The sequence below is a fragment of the Danaus plexippus genome, chromosome 25 (assembly GCF_018135715.1).
Source record: "Danaus plexippus chromosome 25, MEX_DaPlex, whole genome shotgun sequence".
Classification (NCBI taxonomy): Eukaryota; Metazoa; Arthropoda; class Insecta; order Lepidoptera; family Nymphalidae; genus Danaus; species Danaus plexippus.
The window spans coordinates 3,603,707-3,623,046 of record NC_083553.1 but is presented as its reverse complement, the minus strand read 5'-3'; the positions used below and the strand labels follow the sequence as shown (position 1 = coordinate 3,623,046).

The 19,340-nt window shown below is 32.4% G+C and overlaps 1 protein-coding gene across 1 annotated transcript; it reads right to left on the bottom strand.

Moving 5' to 3' along the window:
* Nucleotides 1-2,111: 2,111 nt before the first annotated feature.
* LOC116775410 (sodium-dependent noradrenaline transporter-like) lies at nucleotides 2,112-17,691 on the bottom strand. The gene is made up of 20 exons (XM_061524735.1): nucleotides 17,637-17,691; nucleotides 16,503-16,564; nucleotides 15,585-15,686; nucleotides 14,848-15,007; nucleotides 13,407-13,454; nucleotides 13,232-13,318; nucleotides 12,587-12,709; nucleotides 12,185-12,316; nucleotides 11,826-11,888; nucleotides 11,375-11,552; nucleotides 10,452-10,585; nucleotides 9,885-10,024; nucleotides 8,840-8,943; nucleotides 8,132-8,256; nucleotides 7,724-7,836; nucleotides 5,090-5,227; nucleotides 3,852-3,951; nucleotides 3,035-3,135; nucleotides 2,562-2,729; nucleotides 2,112-2,274 (listed from the first exon to the last, which is right to left on the bottom strand). Exons 1-20 carry the CDS (start codon nucleotides 17,689-17,691, stop codon nucleotides 2,176-2,178), a joined length of 2,232 nt encoding a protein of 743 aa, XP_061380719.1. The 3' UTR covers nucleotides 2,112-2,175.
* Between the last annotated feature and the right edge of the window lie 1,649 nt (nucleotides 17,692-19,340).

Sequence of the window (19,340 nt, the reverse complement as noted above, 5' to 3'; positions counted from 1 at the left end):
TATCACCTATGTACCATTTTAAGGAATTTAATAAATTTCAAATTATATGTACAAACAGGTAACTGAATAATTATTAACATTAGCTATGTAAGAAACGGTATCAGATAAGAATAATTTTAAGTTAAATAATTTTCTGTCTTTAGACGATTGCTCTTAGACCTACGGCTTTGCATCACCTCCATCCATCCAGGCTAGACGGGTTCTCTGACGCTGCTAAGAAATAACGAAAAAGAAGTAAATGAAATATCGTTTAGTATCTAACATTTATTCCTTTATTTCATAAATGAACACAGTTCACATTGATTCCTAAATATTTTAAACATTGAAGAATATAACGATTACACTTGAGCTATTTACAATAATATATGCAACCTAAAACAAGATGGCGACTGGCAAACACTTTGACAGCTTCGTTTTAGGTTACGAATTTGATTAATATGCCGGATCTCAAGTCAGCCAATTATTTTAGGAGTATTGTATATAGTATATACAGTATAGTTTTAACTCCCCGGGAGCGACTACATAATTTATATACGGTTAGGCTCGGTTATATCTTATTTGTAATAACATGGTACAATATAATAAAAAACAATTTTTGCATATTGGAAGCAGTCAAAATAAGCGCGATATATTAAATAATTACGAAATTTCTAATTACTTTGGTTAGACTGATGTTTTAACGAAATTTTTCGTTTCTTAAAATAAACTTTTAATACAGAAAAGCTTTCTACGGTAATTTTTTTTTTTAATTCTTACATCTTTTAGTGTCCCAGGTTGGGTGCCAACAGTATTATCACAACTAATATACATAGTTACACACATCCAAATCACTTTGCCGCTATTCTAAGCGTTCTAAAATATACGATTATTAATTTAATTAAACTAAGGGTACATTTTTATACACGACTAGACATGAAACTTATTTCATATTAGCTACAATATATTTCGTCTACGGACATAGGCGTTACATTTTATTTAACTCATAACATGTATATAATATATATATATAATAAACGTGTTTTATATAAAGCGATAAGTCAATAAGGTAACATAATGATATCTAAGACTTTCGCGAGTATTCATTTAAATAAAACCAATATTTTCGTATTTACTACTTGTTTTTTTTATTATTATTTTAACTACATGCTTTCAACGTTTCGGTTACTTTCATCTCGTCTGCCCGTGATCACGGCCGCTGCAAAGTAAACGAAACGTCGGGAGTATTTAGTTCAAAATAATAAAAAAAACGCGTAGTATCCTAATATATTAGTTTTATTTACATCAACGCAACATTTAAGTAAGCAAAACTTAAAATTTAAACCAGTTATAAATTTGACTAACATACTTCCAACTCATATATCGTATTGGATAAATATATAATATTTTGTGTACATCATTCAGGTATACATATATATGTATGTATATGTACAAAATTATTGTTTACGTCACAGGTATGCCAGTATCGGACACTGTTGATTACGGTTGTAACATTAACGTAATTATATATTAAAATATAATTATAATAAATGTTTTTTGAGTATATATCAATATAAATTCGGGACCCACCCGACTTTTGTTACTTATATGTTTATTCTACAACAGTTATAATATAAATCTTAACCTCGACATATGATTTGAGATAGGTATATTTATTAAGCTACAATAAGATAACAACTGAATAATATATATATATATATATATATATATATATATATATATATATAGAAAAAACAGCTCAATATACTTTCTCGTCGCTAAATACTACGCCAGTGTTGCCAGAATACTTTAAAGAAAAACCGCATGTCAGCGGTGTTTTGGCTAATGTGTATTTCTCTACGAATTCATAGCTCACAATATGCTGATAATATACAAAGTTGTTTATATGATATGTACACAAAACAAAACTACGCAGGCGCGTATTAACACACCATACATGAAGTATAAACTCACAATATTATGCATAACCAAGTTAATTATATTCATAATTTGATAATTTTTTGTTTAATAAAAAAAAAAGATATTTTTTAATGTTTTTTTTTTAACTAAGATTTCATTTCAATACAAAACTGAAAGAAATTTGTTTATTATAAACAACGCAAGCCACAGATTATTAGTTTGATATGACATTAATAGTCTAATATCGATTTTAGAGTAAGTACTTTGTAGACGAAGATCTTAAACGTAAAGCCAATGTTGCCAAGTGAATCGACTGACTGGGGCACCACCTCTGATCGCTTCGTGTTCAGATTCCGGCGAAATACAACAGGCCAGACGCTGAAAAAAATATATTACAATATATATATATATATGTGTGTGTGTGTGTGTGTGTGTGTTTTATTAACTTTACACAGATCATAAACCCAACAGCTAACTGTCAATTATTTTCAATTGAAATATAAAGATCAATAATTTTGTAAACTATATTTCTTAATAGTACAGATTATGCTTTGTCTTTCAATGACTACTTATTTAAATCATGCAACAATCTCAAATCGTTTATGTTGGCTCCGTTTTGAGATTATCATAATGTACTATATAGATATAATTTTTTATCTGCCAACCTGTCGACATGTTCCCGGGGTAGTGACGAGCTTGTAGATCGCCACGATTGGTATCATGAGTATGGAGGAGCAAGCGAGCCCCCAGCCGAGGACGACCGCCCAGGGAGGGTACGTGTAGTGTTGGTATTGCAACGGCTGTTGATACAGCAGCCCAAACACGACTACACCCTGACAGAAAACAGTCACATCTCATGTATTTGTTGAAACTGCTCCTTATTTGTTATAAGTTTAATATCACGCAATTGATTTTTTTTTTTTTTGGTTAACTAAAAGTGAGGTAGTTGTTTAATATCGAACTACCCTCTTTAGATTTTCGACTATTTCCTCTATTAGTTATGTTAGATTTTGTAATAATTATTAGAAATGTACTAATGTTTATTAATTTATAATGGATTTTTGGTTGTATAATATACATATTATACAAAAAAAATGTATTAATTCTTTCTTATACAGCAATATTGTATTAATCTTACAATAATAAACACGGGGCTGACAAATTTCCAGCAGATCCTCCAGTACAGTCCAGGTCTGAAACCCAGCATCTCCTCTACGTCATCAGAGAATCTCTTCAAACCTGTGAAATTAACAGAGTAAAAGACTTCTTGTAATATATAGTAATGAAAATGAATTTTCAACGTTCGCAAGTATTCTTTTAAATAGAACTTATATTTTCTGATAACTAACCGTTTTTTATAATTTTGAGTTCAATGTATGTACTGTGTATGTAGTTCAAAATAATAAAAAACGAGTAATAATACGAATATATTAGTTTTATTTTTGTTTTAAGTATTGTTTAAACTTGTAACATGATTGCTGGACGCCGACTACCGCATGACAAAATGTGTTTTATACAACAATCAGTCAACCGAGCGACTGCTCTGAGAATACTTCAATGAATATCAGGTAAAATGTGAATTGGATTTCTAAGAGGACACATTATTTGTAGATACTATTTAATATCTATTTCAGCACGTGTTTGGCTGTTAGTAATTAAAATTAGCGATTATTGAATGATGTAAGACTATAAAATGATTTTGTCTTTGAAATGCGAATAATATTATATGGATCTGTATTATTAAAATACCCGAAAGTTAATGTGATTAAAATAAATTTACAGTCATATTTGAAACATTACGATAACGTAGGTTTGCAGTTACAAAGCTACTTACTATACGATTTTATACTATAGTATAAAATTCTAGAACTTATAACCCGCCTACCTGTATATGAGAGCGTGGTGAGTTAGTCTCTAATCTGTATCCCAGCGATGGGATATAAATTTTTACTTACCATAAAACCAAGAAACGGCGACAGCTTCAAACAACGCCGAGCACAGCAAAGAAATGCCAGCGGCGTATGTGTCGAGTAAATGGAACATGTATATGCCGCCCTGGAAAGGTTTTATTCGTTAATATAAAAAAAAAAGAAAAAATAAGGATACAACTGAAAGGAGGTTTCATTAATTTATTAATATTTTAAAAATGATTTCATTAAATTAAAAAAAAAAGGACAAGCTGAAAGGAGGTTTCATTATTTTATTAATATTTTAAAAATGATTCTTTTTTTAAATACGAATACAGATAAATATAATTTTAAATAATCCTTTGCTGAAGTTGTTATGTGTAATATAATGTACTATGTTAGAATTAAAAATACAAAATCTTATAATAAAAAAAAAAATCATTACAATTTATGTCTAATTTTATATTGCTCTGATTTAAAGCATTTTCAGCATGTCAGTTTTAAGAAGTGATAACTGAATTTGAAACTGAATTATATCATAATATATATAAGTAAAGTCACGATAAGCAGCATGTTAATCACGTTTATTTTTCTTTATAACATTATGACTATAAAAATTAATATATGTTCATTATTAATACGCGGGTCCGGACGACAATTAGATCGTTTAAAAAATGAAAAAAGAAGATTTTAAAACGAATAGAATATTGAGAAAAGTAGCTGAAACTTATTACTTTGTTATAATCATCTAGTACATATATTTATTATAATTTTATTTATTATTGTATTTTTTAAGTATATATATTTTAATTTTATTTTACCGGTATGCGAGGATGGGAGAGGACGCGATTTAGTTGTCAATTATTTGTGAGCGATATTTTTTTATATCAAATTTTCGGGTTTAACAGACATATATATATGTATTTAAAAGTATCTATATAAATATATTAATGCAATTATTTTGTATATACTTGTATTATAGTTCATACTACGTTTGGGCTTAAATAGTTTTCTTTATAAACTTTCACACATTATAGTATTAAGGTAGGTGGTAGAAAAAACGGGAAACGCTTCATATGTAGTGAGTATGCGTACTTGTACTAATCATATAGCTATGGACTCATAATTATTCATACGAGCCTAAGTAGAAGTAAAATCTTATACTTTATTACTGAGTTTTGTTCTTAAACGTTTAACGGATTTGTATATACGAGGTCCAAAGTAGTTAGTAGTTTCGCTAAGTAGTTTATTTGGTATTAATATATATTTAAATAATTTTATCTCACCGGGGTAACATTGATGCAGGCGACGCAGAACGACAGACAGACGACTGCCAGTGTGAAGTGTTCGCGGCGGAGTCGGGAGGCGCCACAAGCACGCGCCTGGTCCAGTAGACCGGTGATCACGCACTCCAGGCCGCCCATCTGATGTCATTATAATTAATGAGGTCTACGACTTTCATTTAAATGAAACTAATATTTTCGTAAATACTACGAGTTTTTTTTTTATTATTTTAATCTACGTACTCCCGACGTTTCGTTTACTTTGCTGCAACCATGATCACGGGCAGACGAGACGTGTCACACACATCGGGAGTATGAAGTATTAAAAATAATAAAATAACACGTTGTAATCCGAAAATATTAGTTTCATTTGAATTGTAATTAATATATAAATATAATATAATCTTATTTAAATGAAATAGTTATTTGTCAAATGCAGAAGAAGAACTCAGAATCAAACACGAACACATGTAAATGTATACAACATCATCATCATCATCAGCCTATAGGAGCTCACTGCTGAGAAAACGCCTCTTCTCACATGGAGAAGGTTAGAGCATTAATCACCACGCTTGCTCAAGGCGGGTTGGCGATTTCAAACTTGGTTTCAACTTGGTTGATTTCAACTTTGAAACTTGGACTTATAATTTGAAATTGTAAGTCCAAGTTTCCTCACGATGTTTTCCTTCACCGCCTGGTGTCTAAATACTCTTAGAAAGTATATATAGGGTTTTCCATTAAGGGCGCTTGATCTTTGAAATGCAAAAAAAAATACATGTAGGAAAGATATTTGCGAAATTTTTTTTTTATTTGGAAGGTCTATCGACCCCATTATGTATGGAATATGACATCATTCAAATGACCGCCACGGCTTCGGTTGGTGGCGCGCACACGAAAGGTCCAATTTTCGATGACTCTGGCGCACAAATCGGGCTGTATTTGATCGATGGCGTGGCGTATGTTGACTTTGAGGGCATCGGTGGTTTGCGGCTTGTTGGCATAGACCTGCGACTTAAGAAAACCCCACAAGAAAAAGTCCAGCGGGGTCAAATCGCACGATCTCGGTGGCCAGTTCACGTCGCCTCCGCGCGAGATGACCATGTCCAGAAATTGCTCGTGCAGAACTTCCATCGTAGCGTGTGCTGTGTGGCACGTAGCGCCGTCCTGTTCAAACCACATGTTGTCCAGATCCATATTCTCGATTTCAGGCCAAAAGAAGTTGGTTATCATCGACCGGTATCGCTCACCATTGACGGTGACGGCCACACCATTATCGTTTTCGAAAAAATACGGACCAATCACGCCTCCGGCCCAAAATCCGCACCAAACAGTCACTTTCTGCGGGTGCATTGCCACTTGGTGAACCTCGTGTGGATTGGTCTCGTCCCAAATACGGCAATTTTGCTTGTTGACATAGCCATTCATCCAAAAATGCGCCTCGTCGCTGAAGATGATTTTTTTGCCAAAATCGGCGTCAACTTCCAACTGCTCTAATGCCCAGTCAGCGAACACACGGCGCTGTCTATGGTCATTAACCTTGAGCTCTTGGGTCAGCTGGATCTTGTACGGGTGCAGGCTCAAGTCACAACGCAAAATTCGCCAAGTTGTCGTCTGCGAAAGGCCGAGTTACTGTGCGCGACGCGGAATTGACTGCCGCGGGTTTTCGAGGACACTGTCGCGCACAGCGGCGATATTCTCGGCAGATCTCGCGTTACGTTGACGCACGGGAACCGGCTGATTGTTAACTGACCCGGTTGACTCGAATTTGTCCACCAATCGACGGATAGTCGACTCGGCAGGACGATCATCGCGACCGTAAAACGGGCGAAGTGCGCGGAACGTTGCTCGAACTGAAGACCCATTTTCATAAAACAATTTTATGATTTGCACGTGCTGCTCGACACTGTAACCTGCCATGGTGGTTTGGGAGGACGGAATGAATATAACACACTGCATTTGACAGCTGTCACTCAAACAACATGGCCGCAATCAGCTGTCAAAGTTCAAGCGTCCCTATTGGAAAACCCCATATGACTCGGAAAAGATCACAGTGGTACTTGCCAGGTTTCGAACCCGCGCCGTATGAGAAGTATGAGAGGCGGGCCTTTAACCTCCACGCCACCACGACTTCTTTATATGTATATATATTTTGTTTGTGTGTGTTTTGTTCGTCAAATCGGAACAAGGTGTTTTTTTTTTCGATTTGATAAATAAGCACACGTATTTTGTATTCAGTCTCTTGATGTGGCTGAGGATATATTTTTAATCTGTTTGCATTTTCTACACATATCATAATTCTGTTAATCCAAATAATTTTTAAGGTCCTATGCAATTCTGACTTAAAATGTTGAAATTCGATTGGAGTAGATATTAGCAGATTTAATTTGTACTGTTTCAATAGCCAACCGCTGTTAAAAATATCTTTTTGTATAAATAACTTAATTGGGCCTAATACTGAAATTGACATTTTTTCCACTAACAGCTTATAATAATATAGAACAAAACATGTTGTTTAAATTCACTACCATTAAACATGACCGATTTATTTCAAAATTTATTCTCATACAGATCTTTCCTAAATGGACATTTTAGTAGTTTTTCGGGAAGCATTTAGTCGCATATCATCAACCAACTTACTCCAGAATCAAGTCCTAGCATTATAAGCATGAAGAAGAACAGCATGGCCCACAGACTAGCTCCGGGCAAGGTGGCGACCGCCTCCGGATACACCTGGAACACTAGACCTGGACCTGCAAATATATATATGTAAATTTATACATAAAATATTCATGATTTGAATGATTTTTTTTTTGTATCTTCTATTAATATCATGCAAAACGCAACTTATTTTGTGGTCCTGTGGAAGCTAGACTGAAATCCTGAATAGTTTATAGCTTATGTCTTATTCTAAGGTCTGAGCTACATTACGGTGAGGCGTTTTTTGTGTCAATGAGAAACAAACATCCATACCCACAAACATGCATGATATCTCCCTTAAAATAGTTTTATAGACATATAATTTTAATGATGTATTAGTTAAAATACCTTCTGTAGCTACCGATGATATAGGGACTCCTTGTTTGTGTGACATGAAGCCCAAATACGTGAAGATCACGAATCCGGAAAAGAAAGAGGTGAAGCAGTTCACCAGGGTCGTGACAAGACAATCCCTGGACAGCAAAAAATAAAATAAAATGTACGATCAATTAAACATCACAATATTTACGGATGATTTAACATGAAGTTGTAAAAATTATATACTGATATAAAGTTGGAGGGTTTATCTGTTTTTTTTTGTACTGGCAATTCAAAGAACTTATGCTCTGGATTTTTAATTTTGGAATTGTATATTATTTAGAGTAAAAGGCAACCTGCATATAATCACTGAGAATAATAGTAGAGAGACGTAAAAAAAAATTACTCGCAAATATATAATAATTTTTATAAAATCAAAAATATCTTAATGAAGTTTGGTTCACAAAAAATATTAACAAATTATTTGAACATCCGTAATTCGTATGTTATTGTTAAACTACATACTCCCCACGATTCGGTTACTTGGAAGCAACCGTGATCACGGGCAGACGAGTACATAGATTTAAAATTAAAAAAAAATGACGCGTAATAATCCTTAAATAATAGTTTTATTTAAATGTATACTCGCTAAAGACCTATATATCATTGTATATCGATTTAACAGACGTGAAGATCATATATTATATTATATATATGTATATAGTGTTGAAAACTTACCGATAGCAATTGTTGTGGAATGTGTTGTAACTGGCGTAGGAGAGGTGGACGCCGAAGCCGGCTCCGACGGAATAAAAAATCTGTACAGCAGCATCGACCCACACCTAGCAATATACATGTATAAAAAAACAATAAAAATGATATAGAAATACTGTCAAAGTAAAAATACGTCACACTTGTATCTTAAACGCTTAGTCAACATGAAGAGGGTCGCCAGCCTCAGCTAGAACATTGTCCAGATGGAAATACAATCTTTAAACTGTCGTAAGAAAGTTACATCAAAACAGCTGTAGTAATTAACATGAAGGCATTAATTACTTTATAAGAATAATCAGGTTTTATTGCTTTTAATGAAACTAGGTTCTCGGATAGTACACGTTTTTTTATTATTTTATATGTCGACGTAATGATCAGATACTTTCATCTCGTCCGCTCGTGACCACGGTTGCTGAAAGGGAACTCAAACGTCAGTATTACGTATTCGTAGAATAATAAAAAAACACGCAGTATCCGAACAAGTTAATTTAAAATGTGTGCGCGCGAAAATTTTAGATATCATTATGTTTTGTTGCAACTTTTTCGTCGATGAAAATAATTTTTTCTGAAGAATCATCAGTATGATATAAAAGTCCTGATTTTTATTTAATTTTATTCACTATAAAGTTTCCTTTTTGAAAACTATTCATCATCACCATCATCATCATCAGCCTATCGGAGCCAACTGCTGAGCCAAGGCCTCTTTCTCGCATGGAAAAGGTTAGAGCATTAATCACCACGCTTGCTCAAGACGGGTTCGCGATTTCAGTCTTATAATTGAAACCATAAGACCAGGTTTCCTCATGATGTTTTCCTTCACCGTCCGTCAGTGGTGTCTAAATACTCATAGAAAGTACATATGACTCGGAAAAGATCACATTGGTACTTGTCAGGTTTCGATCCCGCGCCCTCACGTGTGAGAGGCGGGCCTTTAACCTCCAGGCCACCACGAATATTATTGCTTGGAAATCACTTTTCTAGAATATCACTTCTCTGGCACATCACTGACCTGTGTGTCCTTGAGGCGTGTCAGCTCTGGGTGCAGGTAGTAAGCGATGCCACGTGTCGCACCTGGGAGGAGTAAGCCTCGTGCGAGCAAGATGGATAGCACCACGTACGGCATCGTAGCAGTCATCCACACCACTTTACCTGATGGTTAGATAGTTGAGAATATAAAAGTCCACGAAGTTCTACATGTCCCTTCTATACGCAATTTTGCAAAAAAGTATACTACAAAAAATTGATATTTTTTTTTGTGGTTTAGTTAATATAATTAAAAATCTAGAAAGTAATTCTAACTTGACAAAAATTTCCATTCCAAAAATCTATAGAAAATGAAACATTTTTGTTATCATCCTTATAAAGCCTTACTTGCGTGTTTTTATTACACATAGTTAATGGTTTTGAAATGAGTAACTAACTTAGTTAAAGTAAATTAAAAAAGATTAGCTAAAGTAGTAACTTAAACAATATTATTTTCCACATAAGCCTACGCATTTCATAGATTTTTTAGAAAAGAACCTTTAATAATATATATATATATATATATATATATATTTATATTCTCGAACAGTACCTGAACTTTTGACGCCCTTGAAAAGTGACAAATACAGCGTGAAGTAAACCACCCCCAGGCAGACAGCCAGCTGCCATTTTGGCAGCCCCAAGTCGTTAAGACCCTCGGAGTGCTGCATCTCGAGAACAGCCCGACTGATAATAACATAAATATAGACCACACGATTTGTTAGATGCTTTTATTAGAAACAGTCTTAAATAAATTAATTACGCAGTTCTTTGAACACTAAGTAAGCATAATGATACGCTATCAAAGATACGCTATTTAGGCAAAGATGTCACAATTGTTATCAAATTATTAATTACATATATCTTGCAGTTAAGATCCTTTGTATGGATATATTTTATTACTAATAAAAGAACAATATGTTTAAAGCTTTATTTAAAGTATGCATTTTACAAACAAACGTCGAGCTTTAAGCCCGTTGTGGACATCGAATGTTAATTGTTATTGGAGAAATATCGATCTTCTAAAATTAAAACTATTTCGAAATTACTTGAAATGAAGCTTTATTGATAAGTAACCGTTTTTTTGTTTGATGCATTCTTTAAAATTAATGTAAATATATATATAAGTCAAAAATAATGGTCATTAGTTTTCAAGATCTTGCAATTTAGCAATTTACAATTTTCTTTTTGTAAAAATCGCAACAGAATACAGCTCTCCCGGCGACGTTGTCCAAGCCGCAGGGCTAACTTAATAGCAATATACGTTACACTTCTACACGACACTGGCAGAATATACTGTGCAAGTGTTTGCAGGATGGAGGCCATATTTAAAACAACCAACCAATATACGTTACAAGAAAAAAAGAATACGAAACAACACAATTAACATAGATGTCTCAGTTCATTTTAGATCAAAAGGGTTCTTAAACTTAAAATTGGTTTTGCACCAAAAAAAAAAAATATCTGTGGTCTCACTGGAAGAACTCGCTGGCCGGTGTGAAGTGTGAGAGTGGTCCCTGGTATGGTATATCAGTACGGTTGGTGGCATTCAGACGAGCTGCGTCCCAACACTGCTCCGTGTTCCAGGAGTTATCACAGTGGACCCAGGGTAACTCAGAGCGAGCCGACGACACCAGAAAGTAGAAGGCCCAACCTTGGAAGTGTTGGTGAAATTATTAAAATAATAGGATTTTTATAAACATATAGATAATTGGCTTAAAGTATTTCGTATCTCTGTTTTTTGGTACGTACTTCTTATTTCCTATTTAAAATACATATAAACTTAAAGTAATGAAATATTTAAGATAATATAATACATCGTGTGATAGACAATATCATATAATAATCTATATTTTACATAGAGGTTCTTTCCAATCATATCTTTAACGTTATAACTGAAATGGAGTAGGGTAATAAAAAAACTCACCGATTATGACATTGTAATAGAAAGACACGTAAAAGGCTACCATCACTGCGCAGAAGCCAACACCTGAAATAATATGAGTAATAAGAAGAGAAACTTCTCAGCATTCCATGGATTCACCGGGCGGGTGCCGGGACCATCGCGTTGGAGGGAGAGAGGCTTAAACAGTGCTCGGGACTGGTTTAAGCGTTAACTAACGCGAGTTAAACGCTCATCTCAACCGTCCAAGCTCCTCTCTACCTAACCAAATTTGAGACGAACCTACCAGGGGTGCCATCGAAGCACGTTCCAAAAATTTAAATAAGTTATAATAAGTAAAATAATAAAATTTATTATTATAATTCAATCTTAAAGTCACGTACCTTTGAACAACGGACATATCTTCCAGAGCGTTATCGGACCTTGTCGATTGTATTGCCCGAGTATGAGCTCCATATAGAAGAGAGGAACAGCTCCGAAAACCAACATCAACGTGTACGGGATAAGGAAAGCTCCTAAAATATGTATAATTAAATTATAACCAATACTTAATACTTTATATAATAAAAATACTTTAAATTGATAAAATAAAATAAAATTGATTAATATATAAATATGCGAGCGAAATTGTGAGTTATGACAATGAATAAAGATTGGAGTGTCTGTATAACCAAGGAAAAAATATAAGAGAATATTGACTATAATAGTATATATATATATAGTTTTATTCTCACATTAAATTATTATTTAATTACAAAAACTCACTTAGCGAGAAGTAAACTCACCGCCTCCGTTTCTATAACAAAGGTAGGGGAAACGCCATACATTAGCGAGGTCCACAGCGAAGCCGATGATGGACAGGAGAAAATCGGCTCCAGTACCCCAAGTCTCGCGGCCATCGTCATTTTCTAAATAAATACATTTCTTTCAAAATTTACACATTACAAATTATCTTTGGAAGTAATGTTCCTTGTATTAGTTTCTAACGTTTAATTAACAGCACTAATAATTGAATTGCATTTTAAATGGAGGGTAAAGTTGCGAAAACCATCCATACAACTAAGATTCGAACCTTCAACTTCCGGAATATCAAGTTGCAGTTGCCGTAACTAAGCCTGCGACTAAGTTATCTGATACCACGGCTCAGTTAGTGAAGCAACTAGAACTTATTCCCGAGCTTACAGCTTAGATCCTAAACGTGTTGATGACTTTCCCATTACATAATTCCTATATTAATACCAAATTACTTAATAATTTTAAAGAAATGTAATCATAAGTGACATTATTATATATAACTGTTACTTTTTGTCTGTCTGTACGTCACGCAAATGCTTGGGAAGGCTAGACATGACGGATTTTTGTGTTACTATCAAAGGGGTAAGGAAAAATGTACGACTATTAAATAAAATTAGTATGAAAACACGTCTCACCTGATTTGTTAAGGACGTTGTTAGTTTTTGATGTCTTCGACGAGTCACTGTAATAAACTTCCTCGTCTAATTGTATTTTAGGTTCCTCTGAAAATATCATACAACAACAATAAATACTACTTCCTACGTTTATAATTATATGTATATATAAATAAAAGTATACAATAATACTCACTCTTATAACACGACAATGTGACGACGGATCCCTTAGTTGATTTGTGATCTAGAATAGACCAATAATATATATATATATATAACGTTAAAATTTTTCATATTAAATCACTCTTAAAATACTCTCAATGCAATGCATTAAGATATTTATGAATAAAGAGAGTTTTTTTCAAGCATTTAAAATGTGTATTAATCTAGATTCCATCACGCAGATTTCATTGCTACGACGATTCATATATATATATATATATATAATAAATAAATATAGTCAGACTCGTAAACCAACTCGGCTTGAATACCTGGTCATATCCTTTCAATGAGAAATACCTTGCAAACTCCTCGGCTCGTAATAAAGATCGTACACATAATAGCATTCCTATGTGAAAAAAATTCCGCGCCATTGAAATGAGGTTCTATATAAGTGATTGATTAAAAGTCTTTTATTAAATCTATTTATGATTATTAGTAATTTTTTTTTTTATTATAATATCAATTAACTTTCATAATATACATGTTGATAGAGGTTTATAAATTAATTTATTGGTCTTAATTAAAACAAAAATATAAGATTAATGATACATACATATATTTAAACTAGCTTTATAACGATATTTTTTTAAAAATATCAAAATGCATGGCCGTAAAATTCGATCCACGTGTGATAAATAAAGTATTTAAATATATATATAATTATTAAATTATTTTTTCATTCTCGATCACCACTCATATCACGACTAACTTAGTTAACATTGATGTTATTGTAACAATCTTCCCCAGTACATATCTCTGCTTTACAGAAATGTCCTATTTCCATTAATCTGAAGTCCAATAACAGAATCAAATACCGTAAAGACGTGAAGGGCTAGGGCGGCTAGTTTTATTGCGTCTTGAAGAGAATACCTTATTCTTTGTCTTCGTCATAGTGTCTGCTTCGTAATATTTTGTTTATCTATCCACATACTACTCGCAGTTAACTACTTATCAAGGATTCGTTAAATTATGTGAATATTTACACACTTTTACGTAAAAGAGTTCTGTGCTCTCGAATTTTAGATTAAAATCGCTTAAACGTACATACAGCAATAGTTATTTTAAAGTCATTTAAAGATTTTGTTTAGTTATAAAACATTAAGTAACGTTTCGTTTTTGTCCAATTAATTTTGTAACAGAAACATCGCAATGTAATTTCTGATTATACGAAAATTTAAAAATTTACCTCACAAAATACAAATTTCGAAGCGAGGTCTATGTTATTCCCATAAACTCACTCTCGTAATGGGCGAAGAAGAAATGTGGCTTCAAGTTATTAATTTAAAAAATATATATCTACCTACATCAATATTAATCCCTTAAGAAATACCATCTGATTGTGACAATCTATTTGCATGGTCCATTCCGTGCATTCATTCATTTATATTCGTTCATTCGATCATCATCCAACTCACCAAATGCTCTCGGAGTACTCCCAGCTGAACAGTAACCGTCATCCCTGGTACTCCGTCCACCAGGCGTGCCCGTGTTCCTGCTCAACAGTGCGGGACTCGCTCGTTGTTCTTCGTAAGACGGGGCCGTGTGTGTTACAACCCCAGTGCCGCTGAGACTGGCCTGAGAGAGATGATATTATAAGTGACCTATGCTTTTCATTTCTATTAAATGTTAAATCTTCAATCTATATAATGTCTTAAAAGTAAGTTTAGACGAATAACTTTATAAACTTATTCATTATTACTTGATTTATTACAATACCCACGTTTTTCCAATCACATTAATATGTCTACTAAATTGAAGTTTGTCTTAAATGATTGTAATTTACTTAAGCTTGATAGTACCAGTCTTTTGGACTAATTCAGATATGAAGCCTTAGAATCGGTTTAGCTCTGAACCAATTGTAGCCAATGAAAGTGCATGACATAGTAGCTACTATCGGCCTAGAATTGATAGCATATCAAAACAGTTAAATGCTCTCTATTCCAATGTTGCAAGACAACTTGTGTGTAGTACTAATGTAGTTAAAATTATATAAAATTAAATAGATAAGATTAAATGATTGCTTCATCTTATTCGCTATTAAATATTCTTGAAAAATCTGGGAGAAGTATTTTAGAAAAGAAAATTAGATACGAAGTTTTAATATAGAGCTATTAAAATAAAGAATTTGATTCGAAGACATTAAATTTGTTACCATAGTGGAAACCTTCTCGCTGAACTGTTGTTCATATCTGATGGCTCTGGGTAAAGAGCTGGTGAGGTCTGGTCTGTGACAGCTCACTTCCACTTCCTTTTCCTAGATAGAATATCAAGAAACATAAATAAACCAGCCATTATATCACTTAAAGCAAATCTTAAATAACAAAAATTTTATATACAAGAAACGTTAAGATCTCAAAGACTATTACTTCTTTTCTACTTCAAAGATTCTTAACTGATTTTTATATTAATGATATTTTAATCATCAATAAACCAACAACAATATATATATATAATGTATGTATAACAGAATAATTAACACAATTATAGCAATAATAATATTACTAATTTAGCTATTGATTGATCGCTGCCAATTGCTTTATGCTAACTCAATCAACCCGCGTGAAATAATTATACTTCATTTATTTTATATTGATCTCATTTATACTAAATATATATTAAATTAATATTTTTATACACTTGTATACTTGGCAATATTTTTTTAAATATATCACATACCAAGTAGTTAACGAGGATAGAAGCGCGTAAAACAATGTGAAGATAACTTTCTTAAAGATAAAAAGGACGTTGTTATAGTGTGATTTAAAAAATATAGGCAGATATATTTTATTCAATTCACGACATGTAAGTCATACGTCATTCTTACATATGTACTTATACATCGTAATAAATAACTGTTCATAAAAAGATCTGTGGGTATACTAAAAACAAAATGGTTTCACAAATTACTCATATTTTTTCTGATAGTGGCGGGGTAGTGTTCTTCCTAACAAAGCGTAATTAATTAGTATAATAAAGATAAAAGAAGTAACATTCTACAGGAAGTATGATATCTAAAGTATATTAAAACATATATAAATATATATGTATGTGTGTTTATATGTTCACTTACCGTTCCTGTATGTGGCGAGGAACCGCGTCTTGATCCGCTACTGGACGATCTGTTGCTGCCATCTGAATAGTATAGAAATTCAATATAATATACCAATTTCATAAAAATTTGCTTTTTATAATTAATAAATACGACATTTAAGACTCGTTTTGATTTGAACATTTTTATTAAAAAATATGAATGAAAGGAGAATTAATATTAATTATTTTAATTTCTATCCTTTATATAAATTAAAGGTGACGAATAAATTATCTTATTTATACAACACCTTTATTTTTATAAACGCAAAATCGTAACTAACAATAATTGCTATCAAATTATGAAAGGGTTGTTTTTCCATTTCAATTCATTCAGTTTTAGTACATTTCTATAACAATTATATCATATTTTATACAAAATAATGACTGTCTGTTGCAACGCTTGTTTCAGTCGTCTGACATACGTTATACAATAAAACAAACTGTATTGTAAATGAAAACGTTGTTTGGGCACGTGTATTATAAACAGAATGACATTGTTATTCTCCTTTATATATAACTATATTAACATATATGTTAGTATATCCTGTATGAATTTGCTATATTTATTGTTTATTATACGGACATTAAAGCTGTATTACATATAAAGAATAGTCAAGTCATTTAACTTTGTTGTAGATGTAGCGTAGTACCGTAGTACTGTAGCAACGTAGCATCGTAGCAACGTAGCAACGTAGCTACGTAGTGCTACTCATAGTATTCATTTTATTCTATATGTGCTTTTGTATATATAATAATAATCAAAATTATAAAATATTTATACATATAAATTTCTAATTTACTAAAAATAATTAGGTAAAATATTAAACTTTAGGTTTAATGAATCAGTCTACATAAACATATAAATATATTTATTTGTCTGTATATTCATATTTGTTTTTCATAAGAAAAATAAAAGATTATATAAGACTCTCCATTAGAGTTATCTTCAACATTTTACTTGAGATGCAAATTAATGGTGTCATAATTTTAAATTGTTCGCAAATTTCATTTAACTCGAATTAGTTACCAAGCGAAGAGGTAATGGAAAAGTTAATAGGATTTTTAAACGTCATTATATACAGTGAATGTGTTTATCGTTTAGAGCATCACCCACCATCCCGAAATTCGCCCGCGCCTACGCTGTTCCCCAGCACGGGCATACCCGCCATGCCGTCCGCTACGCGCACCACGACATCACCGCCGCCACTGAAACAAGATAATTATATATATTTATAATACTAGTGCTACCCCGCGGCTCCCCTCGGATATTTCTTATAAAGAATTTATAAGAAAGGTTGTCGATGCTGTCAGTATAAAATATTATCCGTTACGTTGTCTTAATTAATGAGTAAGAGACATACATACAATTAATGCATAATTTATATCAAAGAATTAATATCCATCCTGTGAAAAAAAAAATCTATGTTATTTATGAATAAATGCACCTTTTTCTACATTGAAAGAAGCTTTAGGTTAAATTTTGCATTATAATTTAAATAAATATTAAAAAAATGACAAATTCGATTAACCTATGAGAATATAATACGCTTATTTTTCTGAGCCGAGTAAGGGCACGATAGCTTAGTCACCAAAGTGACTGTGACGTTATATCAAAGAGGTCGCAGCTTCGGTTCCAGTTACTGTTTTTAAATTTTCGATCTAAACAATAATAAAGGTTTAGTTAAACGACCACACATAAATTAAATAAATAAAATATAAAATATATTCGACTGTACTACGCGTTTTTTTGTTATTTTAAACTACGTACTCCCTGCGTTTCTGCAACCGGGATCACGGGCAGACGAGATGAGAATGTCTGCTTGTTACATAAATTAGTTGACATATCATAAAGGTTCATTTATTCAGAATCTAGATTTCCTCAAAATTCAAACAGATCCGTGAAAACAATCGACGCTAATATTATAAAGGAAAAACATTATCATTTTTGTATGTGTATGTTTGTAACGAATAAACTCAAAAACTACTGTGACGATTCCTAAAATTCCTACATCATTGTAAAGCTACATTCACCCTGAGTGACACTGTCTACACTAGTTGTTAAAAAAGACTGTGTTTAAAAAAAAACAATAAATATATGTATATAGATGGTTCTGTGTACTCCCGTGTGAAGCCGGGACTGGAAGTCAATGCCGCATAAGTTGATACAAATATCCATAGAAATAATACAGTGACATATGCAATATAATGAACGCAATAATAGCTCTCAAATACATATATTTTACGACAGGCATCGTATATCCTCGATATAATGATGTGCCCACATGTTATGTTATGACTCATAAAAATATTAATATTGAAAATAACTAACGGAAATGTAGCAACCAATATCATTTAAACGTTTGGGTTTACTTAAGATATTATATATATATATATATATATATATATATATATATATATATATATGTGTGTGTGTGTGTGTGTGTGTGTGTGTGTGTGTGTGTGTTTGTGTGTGTGTGAAATAAAAATAAATAGATTTAAATCTCTTAAAAGTCAAATAAATTTTAATTTTAATTTTCCTTATTATTATTGGTAAGTTATCAAAAAATATAAATAATGATATGATCAAAATATATTATACATAAAAAGTTATTATATTTTTGCACGATATCTATATTATTCTAAGAACCAACAAATGTATGTATATTTGTTGGTTCTTAGAATAAAAAAAGAGAGGAGTTTTTTAATCTGTGTAAAGGAAAGCATTACTTATTTGTAATATTAAATTCGTATGAAACAAAATTTTTTGTGTGATCAAAAAAGTGTGATATAATATATCTTCATTACTACAACACATATA